Below are 16,346 nucleotides of genomic sequence, written 5' to 3'. Positions count from 1 at the left end.
CTCTCAAAGTTAAGCAATATTGCATAACTTTTTAATAGTATATATTTTTTATAATATATATATATATTCTATTCTTCCTTTGTATATTGTTTTTTACATTCACACCTTGTGGTCTTGTTACATAATTTCATTGGGCAAGCAACTGTACTATGACTAGGGATGGGTATCGTTTAGGTTTTATCCGATACCGGTGCCAAATCGGTACTTTTGAAACGGTGCTGGTGCTCAAACGGTGCTCAAACCGGTGCTTAAAGAATGGAGAACACAAAATTGGTCCAAAAACCTCTCATGTTCAGCTGGTTTTTTGTAAAAAGATAACAATGTTAGCCTTTTCTGCAGCTATGGGGCATATATGGTATCACTCTTAGCTGGAATACAAACTTTATCCAAAAACCTCTCATGTTTAGCTGTTTCCCTCTTTTTCTTTGGTCATTTTAGCCTTTTTGGCCAGGGTGAAGGGAGCATCTGCCATCAAACAAGAAGACAGCCGCATGTAGCTATGATGATGTTTGCTAGTTCACCTTACATGCATTAATGTAATAACGTGGTTAGCCTACTCAACGTAAATTACACACGAACAACATTAAGCTACTCACGCAGAGAAGAACGGCTGCTGCTGCCATCAAATACGGCGCATTTCTCGGCTTTTAAAAAAAAACCGCTATGCGTCGCCAGGTGTTTCATCGGATTTGAGGTGTTACTTCCTTTGCACAGTATCACAGTATCACCTTAAAGCACTTGTTGCTGGCTGCTGAGTTTGCATATTTTGCTGTGAAGTACAGCCAGACTTTTGACCGCTTCGCCTTGGGCATTTTTAATCTGTAGCTCTGCATAAAAGAACGTACGTACCTGGCCCCGCCTACTATCCTCGGGAACGTAAAATGATTGGCTAGAAGTGTATCACAGCTCAGGAAAAATAAGCACCGAAATAAAGCACCGAAATGTGCGCTGCTTTTCGGTCTGGTTACTACCGTTTATGTCAGAACCGGTGCGATCATGGCACCGGACACCGGTACCCATCCCTACATGTGACACTAAAAGTTCTAATCTTCTAAGTCTAAGTCTAGAAGAACTCACTCATAAATCCAGCATGCTTAGTATGGTACGCACCATTGGTGTAATTTTTTTGTTGGTGTCCAAGTTTCTGTTGGTGGGACTTCCAGGATTATGGAAATATAAAGAAACATTCACTATGCGAAGTCAAAATCTACCCAACAAACTGGAAAAGCACACCAGTCATCTTAAATGCAACTGCATTCTTGTATGTTCTGTCACTGTAGAAAAAAAAGTAGACTAGTACTTCTCTTTCTGTTAACTTTATAGTGACATTTGTCAATGACAGGTAAGATTTTTTTTTTTGTTCATAAAAATTAATTTACTGCTACTGTACTGAATAGCAGGCACAATATTGTATCCAAGTGTATTCTGCAATAGCTTCTGCTATCCTCAATAAATGTATGTTGATGCATGTAAGCTGATGTAATCATAGTTTTAAGATTACAGTGCTAGTACATACAGACATAGAGACAAAATGTCATAGAAAACTATTATATGAGGGCTATATGACAGGCCTGTTGTGGACCCAAACACAGGACATGGGAAACGGAATGAACTCAAAACAACAGCTTAAATACTGAAAAAAATCACAAAAATTCAGGTAACGGAAGTGCTAGGAATCCAAACAATAGCAAACTTCAGGGAAAGATAAAATAAGACGGCACTCTATAACAAAGGACAAGGGTAGACTCAGACAATATACATTTACAAGACAACAAGGGGAAAAGTAATACAAAGCACAAAAACTCAAGGAATTGATTATAATTCCTTGTATTATATAAGCAGTTATATAAGCAATTGCATACTTACATATATAATTGCTTTAAAATGCACTGAATCAGTCAGTGCATACTACTTACTCATTTCAGGTGTTATCACCTGAATTAATGGCTGTTGTCACTTGTCATCAGTCCCACACATACCTGTACCAGAAGTTATTTAGTTCAGTTCTCTTTGGACTTCTAAAGTAATAATGAGTTGATTGTTTCCATGTTATTGTTGTTAACAACAATACGCAGGGGTCTCCAAACTCCATACTATACACAACTGGTGATCATTGAGAATGACTAACCAATGTGTGAGTAACACTGAAATTGGGTGGGTCTGTCTATCTATCTATCTATCTATCTATCTATCTATCTATCTATCTATCTATCTATCTATCTATCTATCTATCTATCTATCTATCTATCCTTCTACTGAGAACTTAATTAAAAGAATAGGCTGAATGATCAAAATCTAGATCGAACATAAAATTCAAGAAACTGAAAATACAGTAGATTGCAGGAATCTTTTTATGCAATCACATGTGATTGAAATGAAACCATGTTGGGCCCCAGTCACTACAAAGAACCACAGGAAGAGGAAGTTCTTACAAAAGAATATATCCTCATTTTAGTCTGACACTCACGCAGTGAGCAGCAAGGCAACATGGAGGTCAGATTTCTTACTATCAGACTTTGTGAGTACTGACCTTGCCTTTTGTAAAAAAAAATAAATAAAAAAATACATGGAAGAACTGAAGGGCAAATTGATATATCCAAAATGTGCCCATGTATTTGCATGTATTCATTATGAAAATTTGTAACTGCTGCAGATGATATATCTCATAAAAGTGTTGATGCTTGATGTGTATACCTTTGTGTTCATCAGAAAAATGGTAAATGGCCTGCAGTTGTATAGCGCTTTTCTAGTCCCTAAGGACCCCAAAGCGCTTCACACCACATTCAGTCATTCACACACTGGCGATGGCAAGCTATATTGTAGCCACAGCTGCCCTGGGGCACACTGACAGAGGCGAGGCTGCCGGACACTGGCGCCACCGGGCCCTCTGACCACCACCAGTAGGCAAACACGGGGTTAGTATCTTGCCCAAGGATATTTGGCATGCAGCCAGGAGGCAGCCTGGGATCGAACCACCGACCTTCTGATTAGTGGCTGACCTGCTCTGCCACCTGAGCTACAGCCACCCCAGAAAAAAAAAAGACAACAATACACATGAAGTAGCACATATGCAATAACCTTAAGTTTGAAACTATTTTGTTCTGTATTTCTTGAGTCTTTATTTGATTTTCTGTCTCAGATTCAGGTTTTCCTCAAGTTGTTCCAAACAGACAGCAGTTCTTTCAAAGAGAGCCTGTCAATATCAGCTGTGAAGGGCTAAATGGGCTGATTGGATGGAGAGTGATGAAGAAGATAAATGGAGATGTTAGAACATGTGCTTCAACCTGGGAAACATCGATTGGACCTTGCAATATTATTAATGCGTATCCATCAACTGACAGTGGAGAATACTGGTGTGAACATGGAGGAATACAAAAAAGCAACTCTGTCAACATCACTGTAACTGGTATGTCCATGGGAAAAAAAACAAAAAAAAAAAACTTAATCATGCATTGACATATTTAGTTTTTTTATGTTCAGTACATCACTTACAGTAATGCACAGTGTCATTTTTAAGCATCCATGTATGTACAATTTCAAGAGAACTTAAAGGAAATCAAAAAAAACTTTTTGACACAAAATTGTTTTTTTTTTTTTGCCTGTCCCATTTGGTTCTTTAGCCATCAGAATTGTTGTCTGAAGACCAACAAGGATACCCAATGGATTTACTTTGCCAAATGGATCTTCGTGGCATTGCCGTATTGGTCCATTTGGTCGATCTTTGTTTTTATTATTTATTATATTTTATTTTCAGATGTTACAGATGGGACAGACATGAGTGAGGGATAGGAAAGGGAGAAAGAAAGAGGAAGGAAAGGAAAAACAGAAGGGGAGAGGGACAGTGAGAAAGGGGGGGAGAAAAAAAATAAGAATCTCCTGGATCACCTGTTGAGAGAAGAATAGAAAACAAGCAAAAAAACAAAAAAAACAAAGCAACATACTAAACACAACACCATCGCATTAATCTAGCTTAGTGTAAACAGCAGTAAATACTAAATATTCAATGTTGTTGTGCAGCACGCAGGACAGATGTGCTTCGAAGTAGTAGCCAAGAAAGGTGTAATTTAAGTCTACGAGCAGTGAACACCCGTGTGCATACCTGTGTGGATCAGCGTGCTTGTATTCCAAAGGTTTCTCCATGTAACGATCTGCTAGGGAGTGTGGGGGGGCCACAGCCCCGTCCTCCAGGGTATGAAGCAGGTATGGAGGAGATCAAAACTCCAGACATCCAGAGGCCCCCAGAACACAAGAGACCATGGAAGACCAACAGAGGGGCAGCCGCGCCACTGTCCCAGCAAGAGCTGAGGAGAGTCCCAGATGAGGGTTCACTCAGCAGCCGCGGAGCAGAAGCCAGGGGGAGTTGCAGTGACGCGCCCGTGAGCTCCGCCGGCAGCCAGCTGTGCCTGAGTGACCGAGCCCAGGCCGAGAGGCCGGGGGCACCCCACCTCCGAAGTGGTCCGAGCGAGCCCCAGGTTCCAGGCCCCGATAAGCGGCCGCCAAGGAGTGAGCCGGTGTGTACCTGGACGCCCACCCCCAGACACAAAGAACCACCAACGCACCGACACCTGAGGGAGTCCGCCACCGGCAGGGGAAGTGGTGGTGGGTGGAGATAGGCCTCCAAACCTTGGAGGGCCTGAGGTGTCCCCAGAGAGGTGGTGTCTGATACCCAACCTGACATATAGACACAGACATACAGGCACACACAGACACAAACATCCATTCCCCCCCTCATGCTCTCATATGCACTCACTCCACACTCAACCAACGTGGAGACAGACATAAAGAGACGCTGTACACACGATCACACTCCCCAAGCGTACTCTACAAACCGGGTCTAGGTACCCTTGCCCCTGGAGGGGGGAACTGCACCCAGACCCAGGTGGTGTTACCCTTTTCCCTGCGGTGGGGAGAGGCAGACCGCCCCGACTCCGTAGCAGCAGGGAGGCCCCACACTCCAGACCGCAGTCGGACGGCCAACTCCTCCTAGCCCTCCCGCTCCAGCAGGCCGCAGAGAATGGGGGTGGGAGAAGACTCCAAACCTCCCTCCACCCGCTCATTGTAGTGTTGATGCATGTGTGTTCTAAGGTGCAATTAAAACCCAGGAGGGCATGGAGCTACCTGCCAAGAAGCAGCAGGTAAGCGCATAGTCCCTCCTGATAGCCCTCAATGTCTAAGTGTATTTAAAATTGAGAGGTGGGCAACGACGCCAGGGGTGAGGTGTACACCCTGATGGTAATATGGACTCCGTGATTGTGCCCACCCCCAAGATCCTATATGTATGTGTAATGAGAGTGTGAATAATGTGAATGTCTAAGTTGTGGGATAAAATTGAGGCAGAGGCAGCCGGAAGGGGACAGAGGGGGGGGTGGGGTGACACAAAATTGTTATCTGTCATTTAGATTTAGAGAGTCATGTGATCCTGGAGATTCCTGTCCAACCTGTGATGCAGGGAGAAAGCGTGACCTTGCATTGTAGAAAAAAGGATGTGAACTCCAACTACACTGCAAAATTCTACAAAAATGGCGTCTCCATTGGGAGCAGCTCATCAGGAAAAAAATGACTCCCACTGTATCCAAATCTGATGAAGGACTTTACAAATGTAGTATTGCTGATGCTGGAGAATCACCAGAGAGCTGGCTTAGTGTTGAAGGTAAGATGCATCAATATTCTTTAAATAAATTAGAGACAAACTTTATACCCAAACTGTATTTTAAAGCTTCATGACAAATTGTGTAAATGAAAAAACAATATGTGGTCTATTATGAACATACCTAAATGGTCTGCATTTGCATAGTGCTTTTCTCAGTCCCTAAGGACCCCAAAGAACTTCACACTACATTCAGTCATTCACACACTGGCGATGGCAAGCTACATTGTAGCCACAGCTGCCCTGTACTGACAGAGGCGAGGCTGCCAGACACTGGCACCACCAGACCCTCTGACCACCACCAGTAGGCAAACATTGGGTTAGTATGTTGCCCAATGATATTTGGCATGCAGCCAGGAGGCAGCCTGGGTTCGAACCACCGACCTTCTGATTAGTGGCTGACCTGCTCTGCCACCTGAGCTACAGCCACCCCCAATCAAAGTGACATCAGAGTGATGCTTTTATATGTTATTTGTGGACACTGTGTTTTGGTCTATTGAAGGGGTTGTTTTGTAACACCAGGCAATGTCTTTTAGACATGTTTTTAATGTTGGTTTCATTAAAAACATGGGACTACTGCTTCTGTAGTCCCATGTTTCCAGGGGATGAGAAGGGCACTTTAGGCTACTTGTTAATTTTTATGGAGCTTTGTTTATACCTTTGTTTACACATCTCTAGTAGGGCTGGGTATCGTCACTGATTTCTAGAATTGATTCAATTCCAATTCACAAGGTCCTGAATCGATTCGATTCAATTCGATTCGATTAGATTCGATTTAATTCTGGGATATTTTGCCTCAGACAGTCAGAAATATTATAATTCAGATCAGTACATTTACATATTTTTGTATCAATAAAAAGGAAGCTGACACACACAAGACTTTATCAAAGGTGTGAGCATCACAGCAGATGCCTTTGTGTCAAAGTAGCTGAAGATAAAACACAGAAAAACATGATGGTGATTTCCTGGCCTGGGATTTTATAAAAATATTCTGCAGTACATCAAAAAGAAAGAAAGAAAACCATTAATCAACATATGAACGTTACCTCTGAAGTTACAGCGGTTTTATTACAGACACAGCTGAGCATTTTGCATAATTTCAAAAAGTTTACATTTGTTCAGAAGCCCATTGAACAGCAGAAATTAGGTTTTCTTTTCAGAAATAAGTAAAGGGGAAAAAAACAGCGGCCGACAGCGCTGTAAACAACGGTAGACTTGTACGTAACAAGCAAGCGAATAATGCAGAAAACAGATTTTTAGACGGGAAATTGTTTTTAGACTGATACATTTTGTAGTCAGACACTTTTCTGAGATTAGTGGTTCCAGTGTGTCTCTTTCACCCCCCCCCCACACACACACACACACACACACACACACAGGTCAGACTCTTGGTGAAGCCTGTTATTAGAAACAAAACTGCCACGGTTGAAGCTGCTCATGAGCACTGACACATTTCACCACAAAACTCAGACATTAAAACAGTTATTTCTATTACTCAAACTATGTTTGTCATTAGTATATTAATTACATTTGTATTTTATTTATCTTGATTAAGAATAAAATGCTTAATTATTATGAAATGCATGAAAGCTCTGTTTTAGAACTTTGATCACTGTTACTCACACAAGTCTGACTATTAAGACCTTCAATATCTCTTAGCTGTGATGATGAGGCGGCCAGGGGGACTTCAATCTCATTCTACCCCAGGTCTCACGACAATACAGACATATTTTCTTCTTCCTCTCACAGTGTAATTCTTACTTACACACAGACAAAAGATTTAAAGGATCACAAAAATGTTGATACATTTTTGTGATCCTTTAAGAAAAGCAAAAAAACAGGTTAGGTTCACAACTGAAGGCACAACACAGCAGTTTGTACGTGTGATTTTAGCAAGAAATATATTAAAGAAAAACTTACACACCTGTTCAGTGTTCCTCGCTTGTTTCTCTGACAGTTTCTTCTAAATCTCTTTCATTTTTTTGTTTCTCTCTCAAGTGTTTAATAATTTGTTCCTCGTCTTTTTCTAGCTTTCCTTTTCTTTCTGTCATTTGGATTATAATGTTCTCTGTTTCCCCCATTAGCTTTTCTGTCATCTTTAACAGTTCTTCATGTACTTCTGTTCTCTTTTCCAGGTCCTTTTTTTTATCTACAAGCTTTTGGATTTGTTTGGATTTATCCAAAGCCAAAGCTGGGATAGTCTCCAACCCGTTCATGACCTGTTTCATCTCTATCTTGTCCTCCTGAATCAGTGTGATGAGTTTTTCTCTCTGGTTCTTCAGAGATGTCTTCTGCTCCATCAGTTTTTCAATGGTTTGTCTGACATGTTTTAAGTCTCCCCCCTTGTTCTGCAACTCCTCTTCAAGTCTTTTCTTTTCCTCACGTTCTTTCTGTAATTTTTCCTCCATCTCTGTTTGATGTAGTTCATTTTCATCTTCATCATGTTTGCTGATTTCTGTGTGAATAAAATTGCAGGAAAACATTATTAGGAAAATAGGGACAACATATTAGTCATTTTTATGTGTTCACATGTGTTGACAGTATTAATTTACTATACCAGTAATCAAATATAAATGGAAATAAACAGTCTGAAGCATTACTATAGAGACACTATGGTTAGCACCCTACAACAATGTAGAGTCTAGAACAAAAGTCTTCTTTTGAGAAGGACTGACTTTCAGATGTATTTCAAAATTCAGTGAAAATAGATGTTCAGAAATCACTAATGAAGGATATTTAAAATAGCATTAGATGTACTGAAACTGCTACATGTGAATCAGAGAGGTTTGGCCAATTTTATTCAAAATCACATCTATCTATTCATGCATATCTAATTTTCACATTTAATTTTCTTTCACTGCTTTGTTTATATGAGTAAACAAGTGAGAACATGACATTTTGGTTGCAATTCCTACAACAAGGATGAAGCACAAAAAGTTTTAATTTATATTGTTGCTATAACTATAATTTCACAGTGGGTGATTTCCTCAAATATTTTTACCTTTGCCCCAAAAAGGTCTCAGTCACACTAGAGGAAAACAATAAGAAGGCAACTTCCTCGTGTGGAATTTCTACACATTCAGCAGGTGGTTGTGGCAACCAGTTGGTCTTCTAGAGGTTGAGGGTGTTCTATACTCCACTTTTGATCACAAGGCAATTGCACAGGTTGCTAATGGGATGCAAACTGCCAACAAATAATCACAGTGTGACTTGAACTAAGTCCAGTTACTCTCTGACAGACGGGCAACCACTTGCCAATAATTGACACTTAGTTTATAAATGCAGACAGAGAGTCAAGATATTGCATTCAATCTCAGTCAGTCTGCACTGATGGGACCAACTCTGCATGTTTTAACACATCTCTTTACAACACAGGACACAGGGTTATATTCCTTTATAAAAGTAAAGTTGATGAGAGCCTCCAATTTTGCTAGTAAATCTCTGTAATTTCTGCAGTTTCCATCCACTTTTTTCCCTCGAGTGCCTTTAACATAACTGTTTATGTGTTTGTGTCATTTTTATTTTGAATCCCGTTTGTACTTCTTAGCCCTTAATTTTAAAGGCAGTTACACTAAAACAAGACATTAAAAAGGCCTGATGATAATTTAAGCTTGGGGTAAAAAGTGGGGTAAATGTAGTTTGAACTTACTGGTTTTCTTTTGTCCACATTTCCATATTAGGAATATTACTGTGCCGACGCTTATTAAACAGACAGCCAAGTTGATGATAATGTGAACAGCAGTATTAGACTGGACCATAAAGAGATCACCTGTAAATATAAGGAGACAAAATGTTCTAGATTCTACTTTCTGTAACTGAAAATTAATGTGAGTGATATAAAAAAAAAAGGCATTTCTACCTGAAACATGGATGTGTGTCTCTTTGATTTGACTGATATTCTTCTGTTGAACTTTGCAGGTGAAGCTGTAGCTCTGTCCTTTCTCCACAGTCACTTTACTGCTGACAGCATAGAGGCCATCAGAACCTCTGACATTCTTTGTAGGTTCAACAGAAATGGGTTTTTCCTCACTGTACACCCACAACATCTGAGGCTCTGGATACCAGCCATTAGATTTACACTCTAACACCATTTTATTTTTGACATTAGTGAGTTCTATGACTGGGGAGGAAACTGAACCTGCAAAGAAAAGAATTAAATAGTTACAGTTCGCCCAAATTTATCTCTGATCAATCTTAACGCACATTGTTCTTGTCCTAAGAGACTTATAGATTGGCCCAATGATATGTGAAATCAACACTGCGTATCTGGCTGGACAAAATTCGAATATTCTTATTTGTTCCATTTGCTCTTGTCAAAATTCCTGTATATAGGCTGAAATTACCCTGTACCTATCCAAGTATTTCCTTTGTCAAATCAACGTTCCTCTGGTCCCTCTTGGTCGTTAAAAGGGCCTCCTTGGCTGTAGTGTTTTTATCATGGGGCCAACTTCCCCTCGGTTGGCTAAACGCCCATTTAGTGTGCACAAATCCCCTCCAATTATAAATACTGTTGGTTTTTGTTATGCACCTCTCTTATTTGTCCAGCTGTTCCATGTGCTACACTGGTCAGGTTGTGTACCCCTATGGCCAGAATACTAGATTGCCAATGATTCAGTAGGGATTCCCTCTTGTCAGTTTGTGTCAATATGTTCAGTCCAAATATCTGTCCAGGAAGTATTTTCTAGCCCAAGTAAGAGCTATTTTGGTTACCCAGAATGATTGCACTTCTATTCTCAACTCATATGCCTCTGTGAATGATCCACTTTCTACTGGAGCTGACCCAAGTGTTCCTTTATCCCTCTTGTCATTCTGAGTGCCCTTTGACCCTCAATATCTATGTTGCTTAAAGTATTTCTTCACATCTAAATTGCAAAGTGAAGAAATTAATCTAAATTAAATGAAACTTACCTACAGCAAGCGTCACCACAGTTTCTGCATTAAATTTAGGTACAAGGCATTTGTATGTTCCTGCATCAGAGAGTTGCACTGTGGAGAGTTTCAATGAAACGTCTCCACACTGCAGTTTGTTGACAGAGAGTGATGTTCTTCCTGTGTACAAAGGATTCTGCTCAGTCAGAAGCTCCACACCCTCTCGCCTCACATAGACAGATCTAGGTTTGAGGTCAGTTCTGGACCAATCCACAGTCAGGTCAACAGCATCCACAGCAGGTTCCAGGTGGCATGGCAAAATGATGTCATCACCAATCATGGCCACTACTGGCTGAGTTGGACCAATCATTTGATGCTGACCTAACAAATTTAGGGACACATACAGTTCAGCAGTTTAGTAATTGTGAAGATCAGTCTGAGCAAACTGTGTAATATATTTATTTAACTACATCAACATAAACTGGTGCTGTTACAGTGTGTGTTTCCATCATCTGTGAAAGACTACAGGTAAGAACTTTAAATTGTGGATTTTATAAATGTTTGTGTGCAACTTACCACCACAAGATTGTGTTAGAAAAAGGAGGACGACAACAACATGATGCAAAACCAAGAGATGTTTATTCTTTATAGGACTCATTCTAGATGTCTGCAACAAAAAAAAAGGGGGGGGGGGGGCATAGTAAACACACACTTTTTATATTAAGCCATTCTCTGATAGAAAAAATGAAACAGTGAAAGACTGATTTGTAGACTGTCACGGTAATATCACATTTGAAAAAAGTATTTAATTATGTTAAATTTATGTTTAACCATTTGGAAATGCGCTCCTTTCCAGGAGTAACAGTAACAAGAGAGATCAAGAACATTGCAGGAAATCTGGACATTCAATTGAAAGACAAGCTGGGAATTGTTGACGTTTTCTTCTCAGCTCTTGATGAGAGCTACCATGTCATCTGGACACAGCAAAGTTACTCATCTTTGTGGAGTCATTATACTACAAGCAAAATAACAAAAGCACTTTTTACTAAATCAAAGGTCTGTGAAAATTTGCACAAAAGTATGTTTTTGTTGATAAACAGTGATAAAACATTGGCTGTTGTACTGTGCCTTTTTCACATTTTCTGGTTGCCACATCTACTCTTACCAGTAACCACTAAAGAGATCAAATTAATAGAGCGATGAAAGTAGAGAGACAAGAGACACAAGTAACATTGAGTTCAGTATATCCATGAGGTCCTCCTCCAATAAGCTGTCTGTGCATAGGTCATGGTTTCTTTTGTCCTGTTTGCAATTAATAGACTTACTGTCTATTTAATGCTGATAGAAGAGATGGATTTTGTTTCAAATTGCAAACTCTCCAAGTAGCAACTAATAACAGCATGTAATTAAAATTACACATTCTAAATATTTATGAATGCACAAGTATCCAGAAATACTAATTATGTTACTTTCACTCCTTCACTACAAAAAATGTTTCCGCTTACACATTCTTTGTGCCTCTGGTAACTGTAAATGCTCATGTGATTAATCAGATTGTATGTATTATAAACACCTGCTAGATAATTTAGTAAGTAAAGTAAGTAAATAATCAAAATAAATAAAGAAGGAAATGATACATTGTAGCTTATATGGTAAAAATCTACATACCCGTTGAACTGCTTAAAACCATCCAACCAACCAACCATCCCCACAGGTCAAAGAAAGTAGGTTGTAATAAAACAATGTGCACTCTCAGCCCAACCCTCTGTTAAAAACAATAACGTGTGTTGACTTTATAGTTCCTGATATCAAAGGTCAGTTCTTTTCATAAAATGAGTTGAACTTTGTTTAAATGAACACATGACTGCCCACAACAAAAGGCCACCCTGGAATGTGCAGTTTTTTGCGCTATTGGGGGTCTGGGGACCCAGAACCGGTCAGTATCTGGTGTGACCACCATTTGCCTCATGCAGTGCAACACATCGTCGCATGGAGTCTATCAGATTGTCAATTGTGGCCTGTGGAATGTTAGTCCACTCCACTTCAATGGCTGTGCGAGGTTGTTGGATATTCGTGGGAACTGGTACACGCTGTCGTATACGCCGGTCAAGCACATCCCAAACATGCTCAATGGGTGACATGTCCGGTGAGTATGCTGGCCATGCAAGAACTGGGACATTCTCAGCTGCCATCTGCCCTGAACAATGTGAACCATGATTCATCCGTGAAGCGCACACCTCTCCAACGTGCCAGACGCCATCGAATGTGAGCATTTGCCCACACAAGTCTGTTACGGCGACGAGCTGGAGTCAGGTCAAGACCCCGATGAGGACGACGGGCATGCAGTTGAGCGTCCCTGAGACGGTTTCTGACAGTTTGTGCAGAAATTGTTTGGTTGTGCAAACCAATTGTTCCAGCAGCTGTCTGGGTGGCTGGTCTCAGACGATCTTGGAGGTGAACCTGCTGGATGTGGAGGTCCTGGGCTGGTGTGGTTACACGAGGTCTGCGGTTGTGAGGCCGGTTGGATGTGCTGCCATATTCTCTGAAACGCCTGTGGAGACGGCTTATGGTTGAGAAATGAACATTCAATGCACGGGCGACAGATCTGGTTGACATTCCTGCTGTCAGCATGCCAATTGCACGCTCCCTCATTGCTTGTGGCATCTGTGGCATTTTGCTGTGAGACAAAACTGCACAATCCAGGGTGGCCTTTTGTTGTGGGCAGTCTGAGGTACACCTGTGCACTACTCATGATGTCAGATCAGCATCCTGATGTGGCACACCTGTGAGGTGGGATGGATTATCTCAATATAGCAGATGTGCCCACTACCACACATTTGGACTGATTTGTGACCACTGTTTGGGAGGGATGGTTATATTGTGTATCTGGAATGAATTTTAGGTCTCTACGTCCATCCCATGGGGAATGGGAGCAGTAACAAAGGTGTTGCGTTTATATTTTTGTTGAGTGTATATTAAATATTGTGAGTGGTGAGGAAGGACTTTTATGTTTTTCTTGTTTTTTCTCTTGTCCTCTTCTTCAATTGCATCGATGAGTCTGCCTTCAATAATTTAGTACTGTTCACTGTTGTGGATCCTTCTTGGAATCAGCAAAGAACATACAGACATAGATTATTCTTACAGGTGCTAGGGAAATCCTGACATTACAGGACACATGGTGTTATACTACAACGGCAGAGAGATTTAAATAAATGTGGTTTCAGTAGAAGTGAATGGGGCATTTTTGTATCGAGAGGCACTACACAAAAAATAATAATGCAATACAATCCATTTTGTGTCTGTTCTTTGACATGTCCAATAATCTAATCACCCCCAATGTCCCATCCTCATCCAATTTATTACATGGAAATTTATTTTTTGTGAGTTTTTTCAATAAAGAGTAAATGATTCAAACATTTAAAGTGGAATTTAAAGGCTTAAAATCCAGAAGATAATTTAATACTTGTGAATACTTTAATACAAGTGATATATGAAAAAAAGCAGACGAAATATTGTTGGTTGAGGTTTCTCTGGCAGATTTTGAGAGTGTAGATTTTTGTAAACAGAGGTATCGAAATGGTGCAAAATGCATAAGCAGAGTATGGATGAGAAAAAGACTAAAAGACTCTAGATTTTAAAAAAGAAGATTTCTGGCAAAAATCCATGTTGCAAGCTATAACGCAGTCAAACGCTCCTGTGTTTCACTGACATTAACATTGCTGACATTGTACTAATGCCTGACTGTCACACTCCCACAACTGATTGCGGGTGATATGTCATCATCAGGGTAACCGGTTTTGTTTTTGGTTTTTTTTTCAGCATGAACTGTGAGTCTTTGGGTTAGTGCTCTCACCCATCGAGCCCCTACTATATTTTCCTTTGAAAGTAGAAAAGTGAGCTCTCTAGCTATGATTGACAGAGTGCAGAACAAACCTGATGAGTCTAAAGCTTAAAATCAACAAAACACCTCCAAACTTTCAGGATTTTTTCTGAGGAGTAAACTGACTTTTGTTCTCAAGAGTTTGTATCAAGAAGTCATTTTCAGAGGAGAAACCGAAACAATTCATGTGAGTTGACTCCGCCCACTCTGTACACAGCAGAGCAACCAGCACGAGCCTGAAAGAAAATCTGAGAAACCTGCTGCTGCAGTCAGCTCTGTGTTTTATCTCTATTTGGCAAATACATTAAAGAAAAGCACAAAGGCTCAGCCAAGGCTGGAGATGACCCATCAAACACTCACCAGGAACACAGATCAGATTAGACTATGACCTTTTATTTTGAAATTAACCTGCTCCATAGCAGTGTAACTTAGGTACATAACTAAAACTGAAAGCTCCGAGTTTCATTTAAGTCACCTCGATAGACAAAGTCCTGCTTTGAGTGCAGGTCTCTGCACGACTCCAAGAACAGTTCTTTATAAACATAAACACAGCTTTTCTCACACTTTGCTGCTACATTTGGAGCTTTGTGGGAGCTTTTAACAACTGACAGACATTTGTCATCTTGTATGTGCTCACGGTTTGACAGCAAAACAACAAAAAAAAATCACTTTTTTTTTTCTTTAACCACACATTTCAGTGTTTTTTATAAGGTTCTTGTTTGTTTGTTCTCTGAATCAAAAAACAAAATAACAAAACAGCAAAGAACCAGACAAATAAATAAAAAAAGACTTACCACAGATAAAGACACAGTGATCCAAACTGTTGCTGTTAAAGTGAAATGAATCGTTGGAGCTGAGCAGGAAACAGGAACTGAGACAATGATTAACGAGTCACTGCGAACCAGACACTCAAGTCTGATCAGTTTCTAACGTTCACTGCTGCACATTCCTTGGTGTTTATCAGATAAACACTGAGCATGACAAACACAGGGACGGTTGACCTTGATTGCATGTTGCATCAGATCACTACAGATCATGTGTAGATAGGTCAGCAGTTTCTTATTACCTTCAACAAGGAGCTCATGTTTTTGGTAGTGTTTGCATCCCTAAGTTCAACAGATCAACCTGAAAGTCAGAGTAATGATAATGTTATATAGAGCCATTTATTTAAAACGATGTCATTGTGGGACTGACAGCATGTAGGGAATGATACATGGGGTTTGTAAATATCAGGTTACTCTGGACCTCTGACCTCTTCTTTTGGGTCAAATATGGTCAAACTTTCATAAAATTTATTTTATCTGTAATTCTAATTCTACTGCCTTTATATTGGTGACATGTTTCATGACTTTGTTTTGTGCACTACAGTAACAGGTTGCAACCACTTAAATACAAAAAAGTACATGTACAATGTTCCTGAACGTTTTTAAATAAACTGTTTCTTATAAAAACCCTTTTTTTTGGTATTTACCATTAAAAATATAAATGTATTTGAGTCAAAATCAAATGAATGCTACACATGTACAATATCCACATAAATAGAAACTAATTATACTCAAAATTATGTCAGGTATATCAGATTAGTTTTTAAACATTTTAATATTCACTGTATACATCTTTTGCAAATAGTTTTCTTCGGTGCGTCTTGCACCAAACTTTGATGTATTGCTGGTTACATACAGCCAATTGTGATTTTTGCAAATTAACCTTTTTGTGATATTGTTGTGGAGAACAAAGAACGGCTCAATTTATTAAAATGAAGAGATAATGATCACCTCTTCCCTGGGGTAATGAATTTGGCCACTCAGGCATGGAGGTACAAGAATAAATCAATTTACACATCATATTAACATGAGTACGGTTTTATTAACCCTCATGCTGTACAGAACCTGTGATGTCCAGACGGTATTCCTCGGGTGTTCTGCAGTGAAAACTTGTGGATTTAGGGAT

General features: G+C 39.9%; 1 protein-coding gene across 3 annotated transcripts; it reads right to left on the bottom strand.

Annotated features, from left to right (window-relative positions):
- Window positions 1-6,696: 6,696 nt before the first annotated feature.
- Window positions 6,697-15,271, bottom strand: LOC146579079 (butyrophilin subfamily 3 member A2-like). 3 transcript variants are annotated; one of them, XM_085260855.1, is made up of 7 exons: window positions 12,185-12,241; window positions 11,093-11,183; window positions 10,556-10,897; window positions 9,507-9,785; window positions 9,297-9,416; window positions 7,572-8,102; window positions 6,697-7,465 (listed from the first exon to the last, which is right to left on the bottom strand). In XM_085260855.1, the coding sequence occupies exons 2-6, from the start codon at window positions 11,172-11,174 to the stop codon at window positions 7,576-7,578; spliced, it is 1,350 nt and encodes a 449-aa protein (XP_085116981.1). In that variant the 5' UTR covers window positions 11,175-11,183; window positions 12,185-12,241; the 3' UTR covers window positions 6,697-7,465; window positions 7,572-7,575. The 3 variants fall into 3 exon arrangements, with proteins under 3 accessions (XP_085116981.1, XP_085116973.1, XP_085116964.1); XM_085260847.1 differs by lacking the exon at window positions 12,185-12,241 and adding an exon at window positions 15,191-15,271 and having other exon boundaries at window positions 6,697-8,102; XM_085260838.1 differs by having other exon boundaries at window positions 6,697-8,102.
- Window positions 15,272-16,346: the final 1,075 nt, after the last annotated feature.

Source organism: Mchenga conophoros, linkage group LG3 (assembly GCF_057382185.1).
Source record: "Mchenga conophoros isolate Kocher_MC1m ecotype Shallow Benthic linkage group LG3, M_conophoros_male_GT1.1, whole genome shotgun sequence".
NCBI lineage: Eukaryota > Metazoa > Chordata > Actinopteri > Cichliformes > Cichlidae > Mchenga > Mchenga conophoros.
Note: the sequence above shows the minus strand (reverse complement) of the source record. Positions and strands in the feature narration are given on the sequence as shown.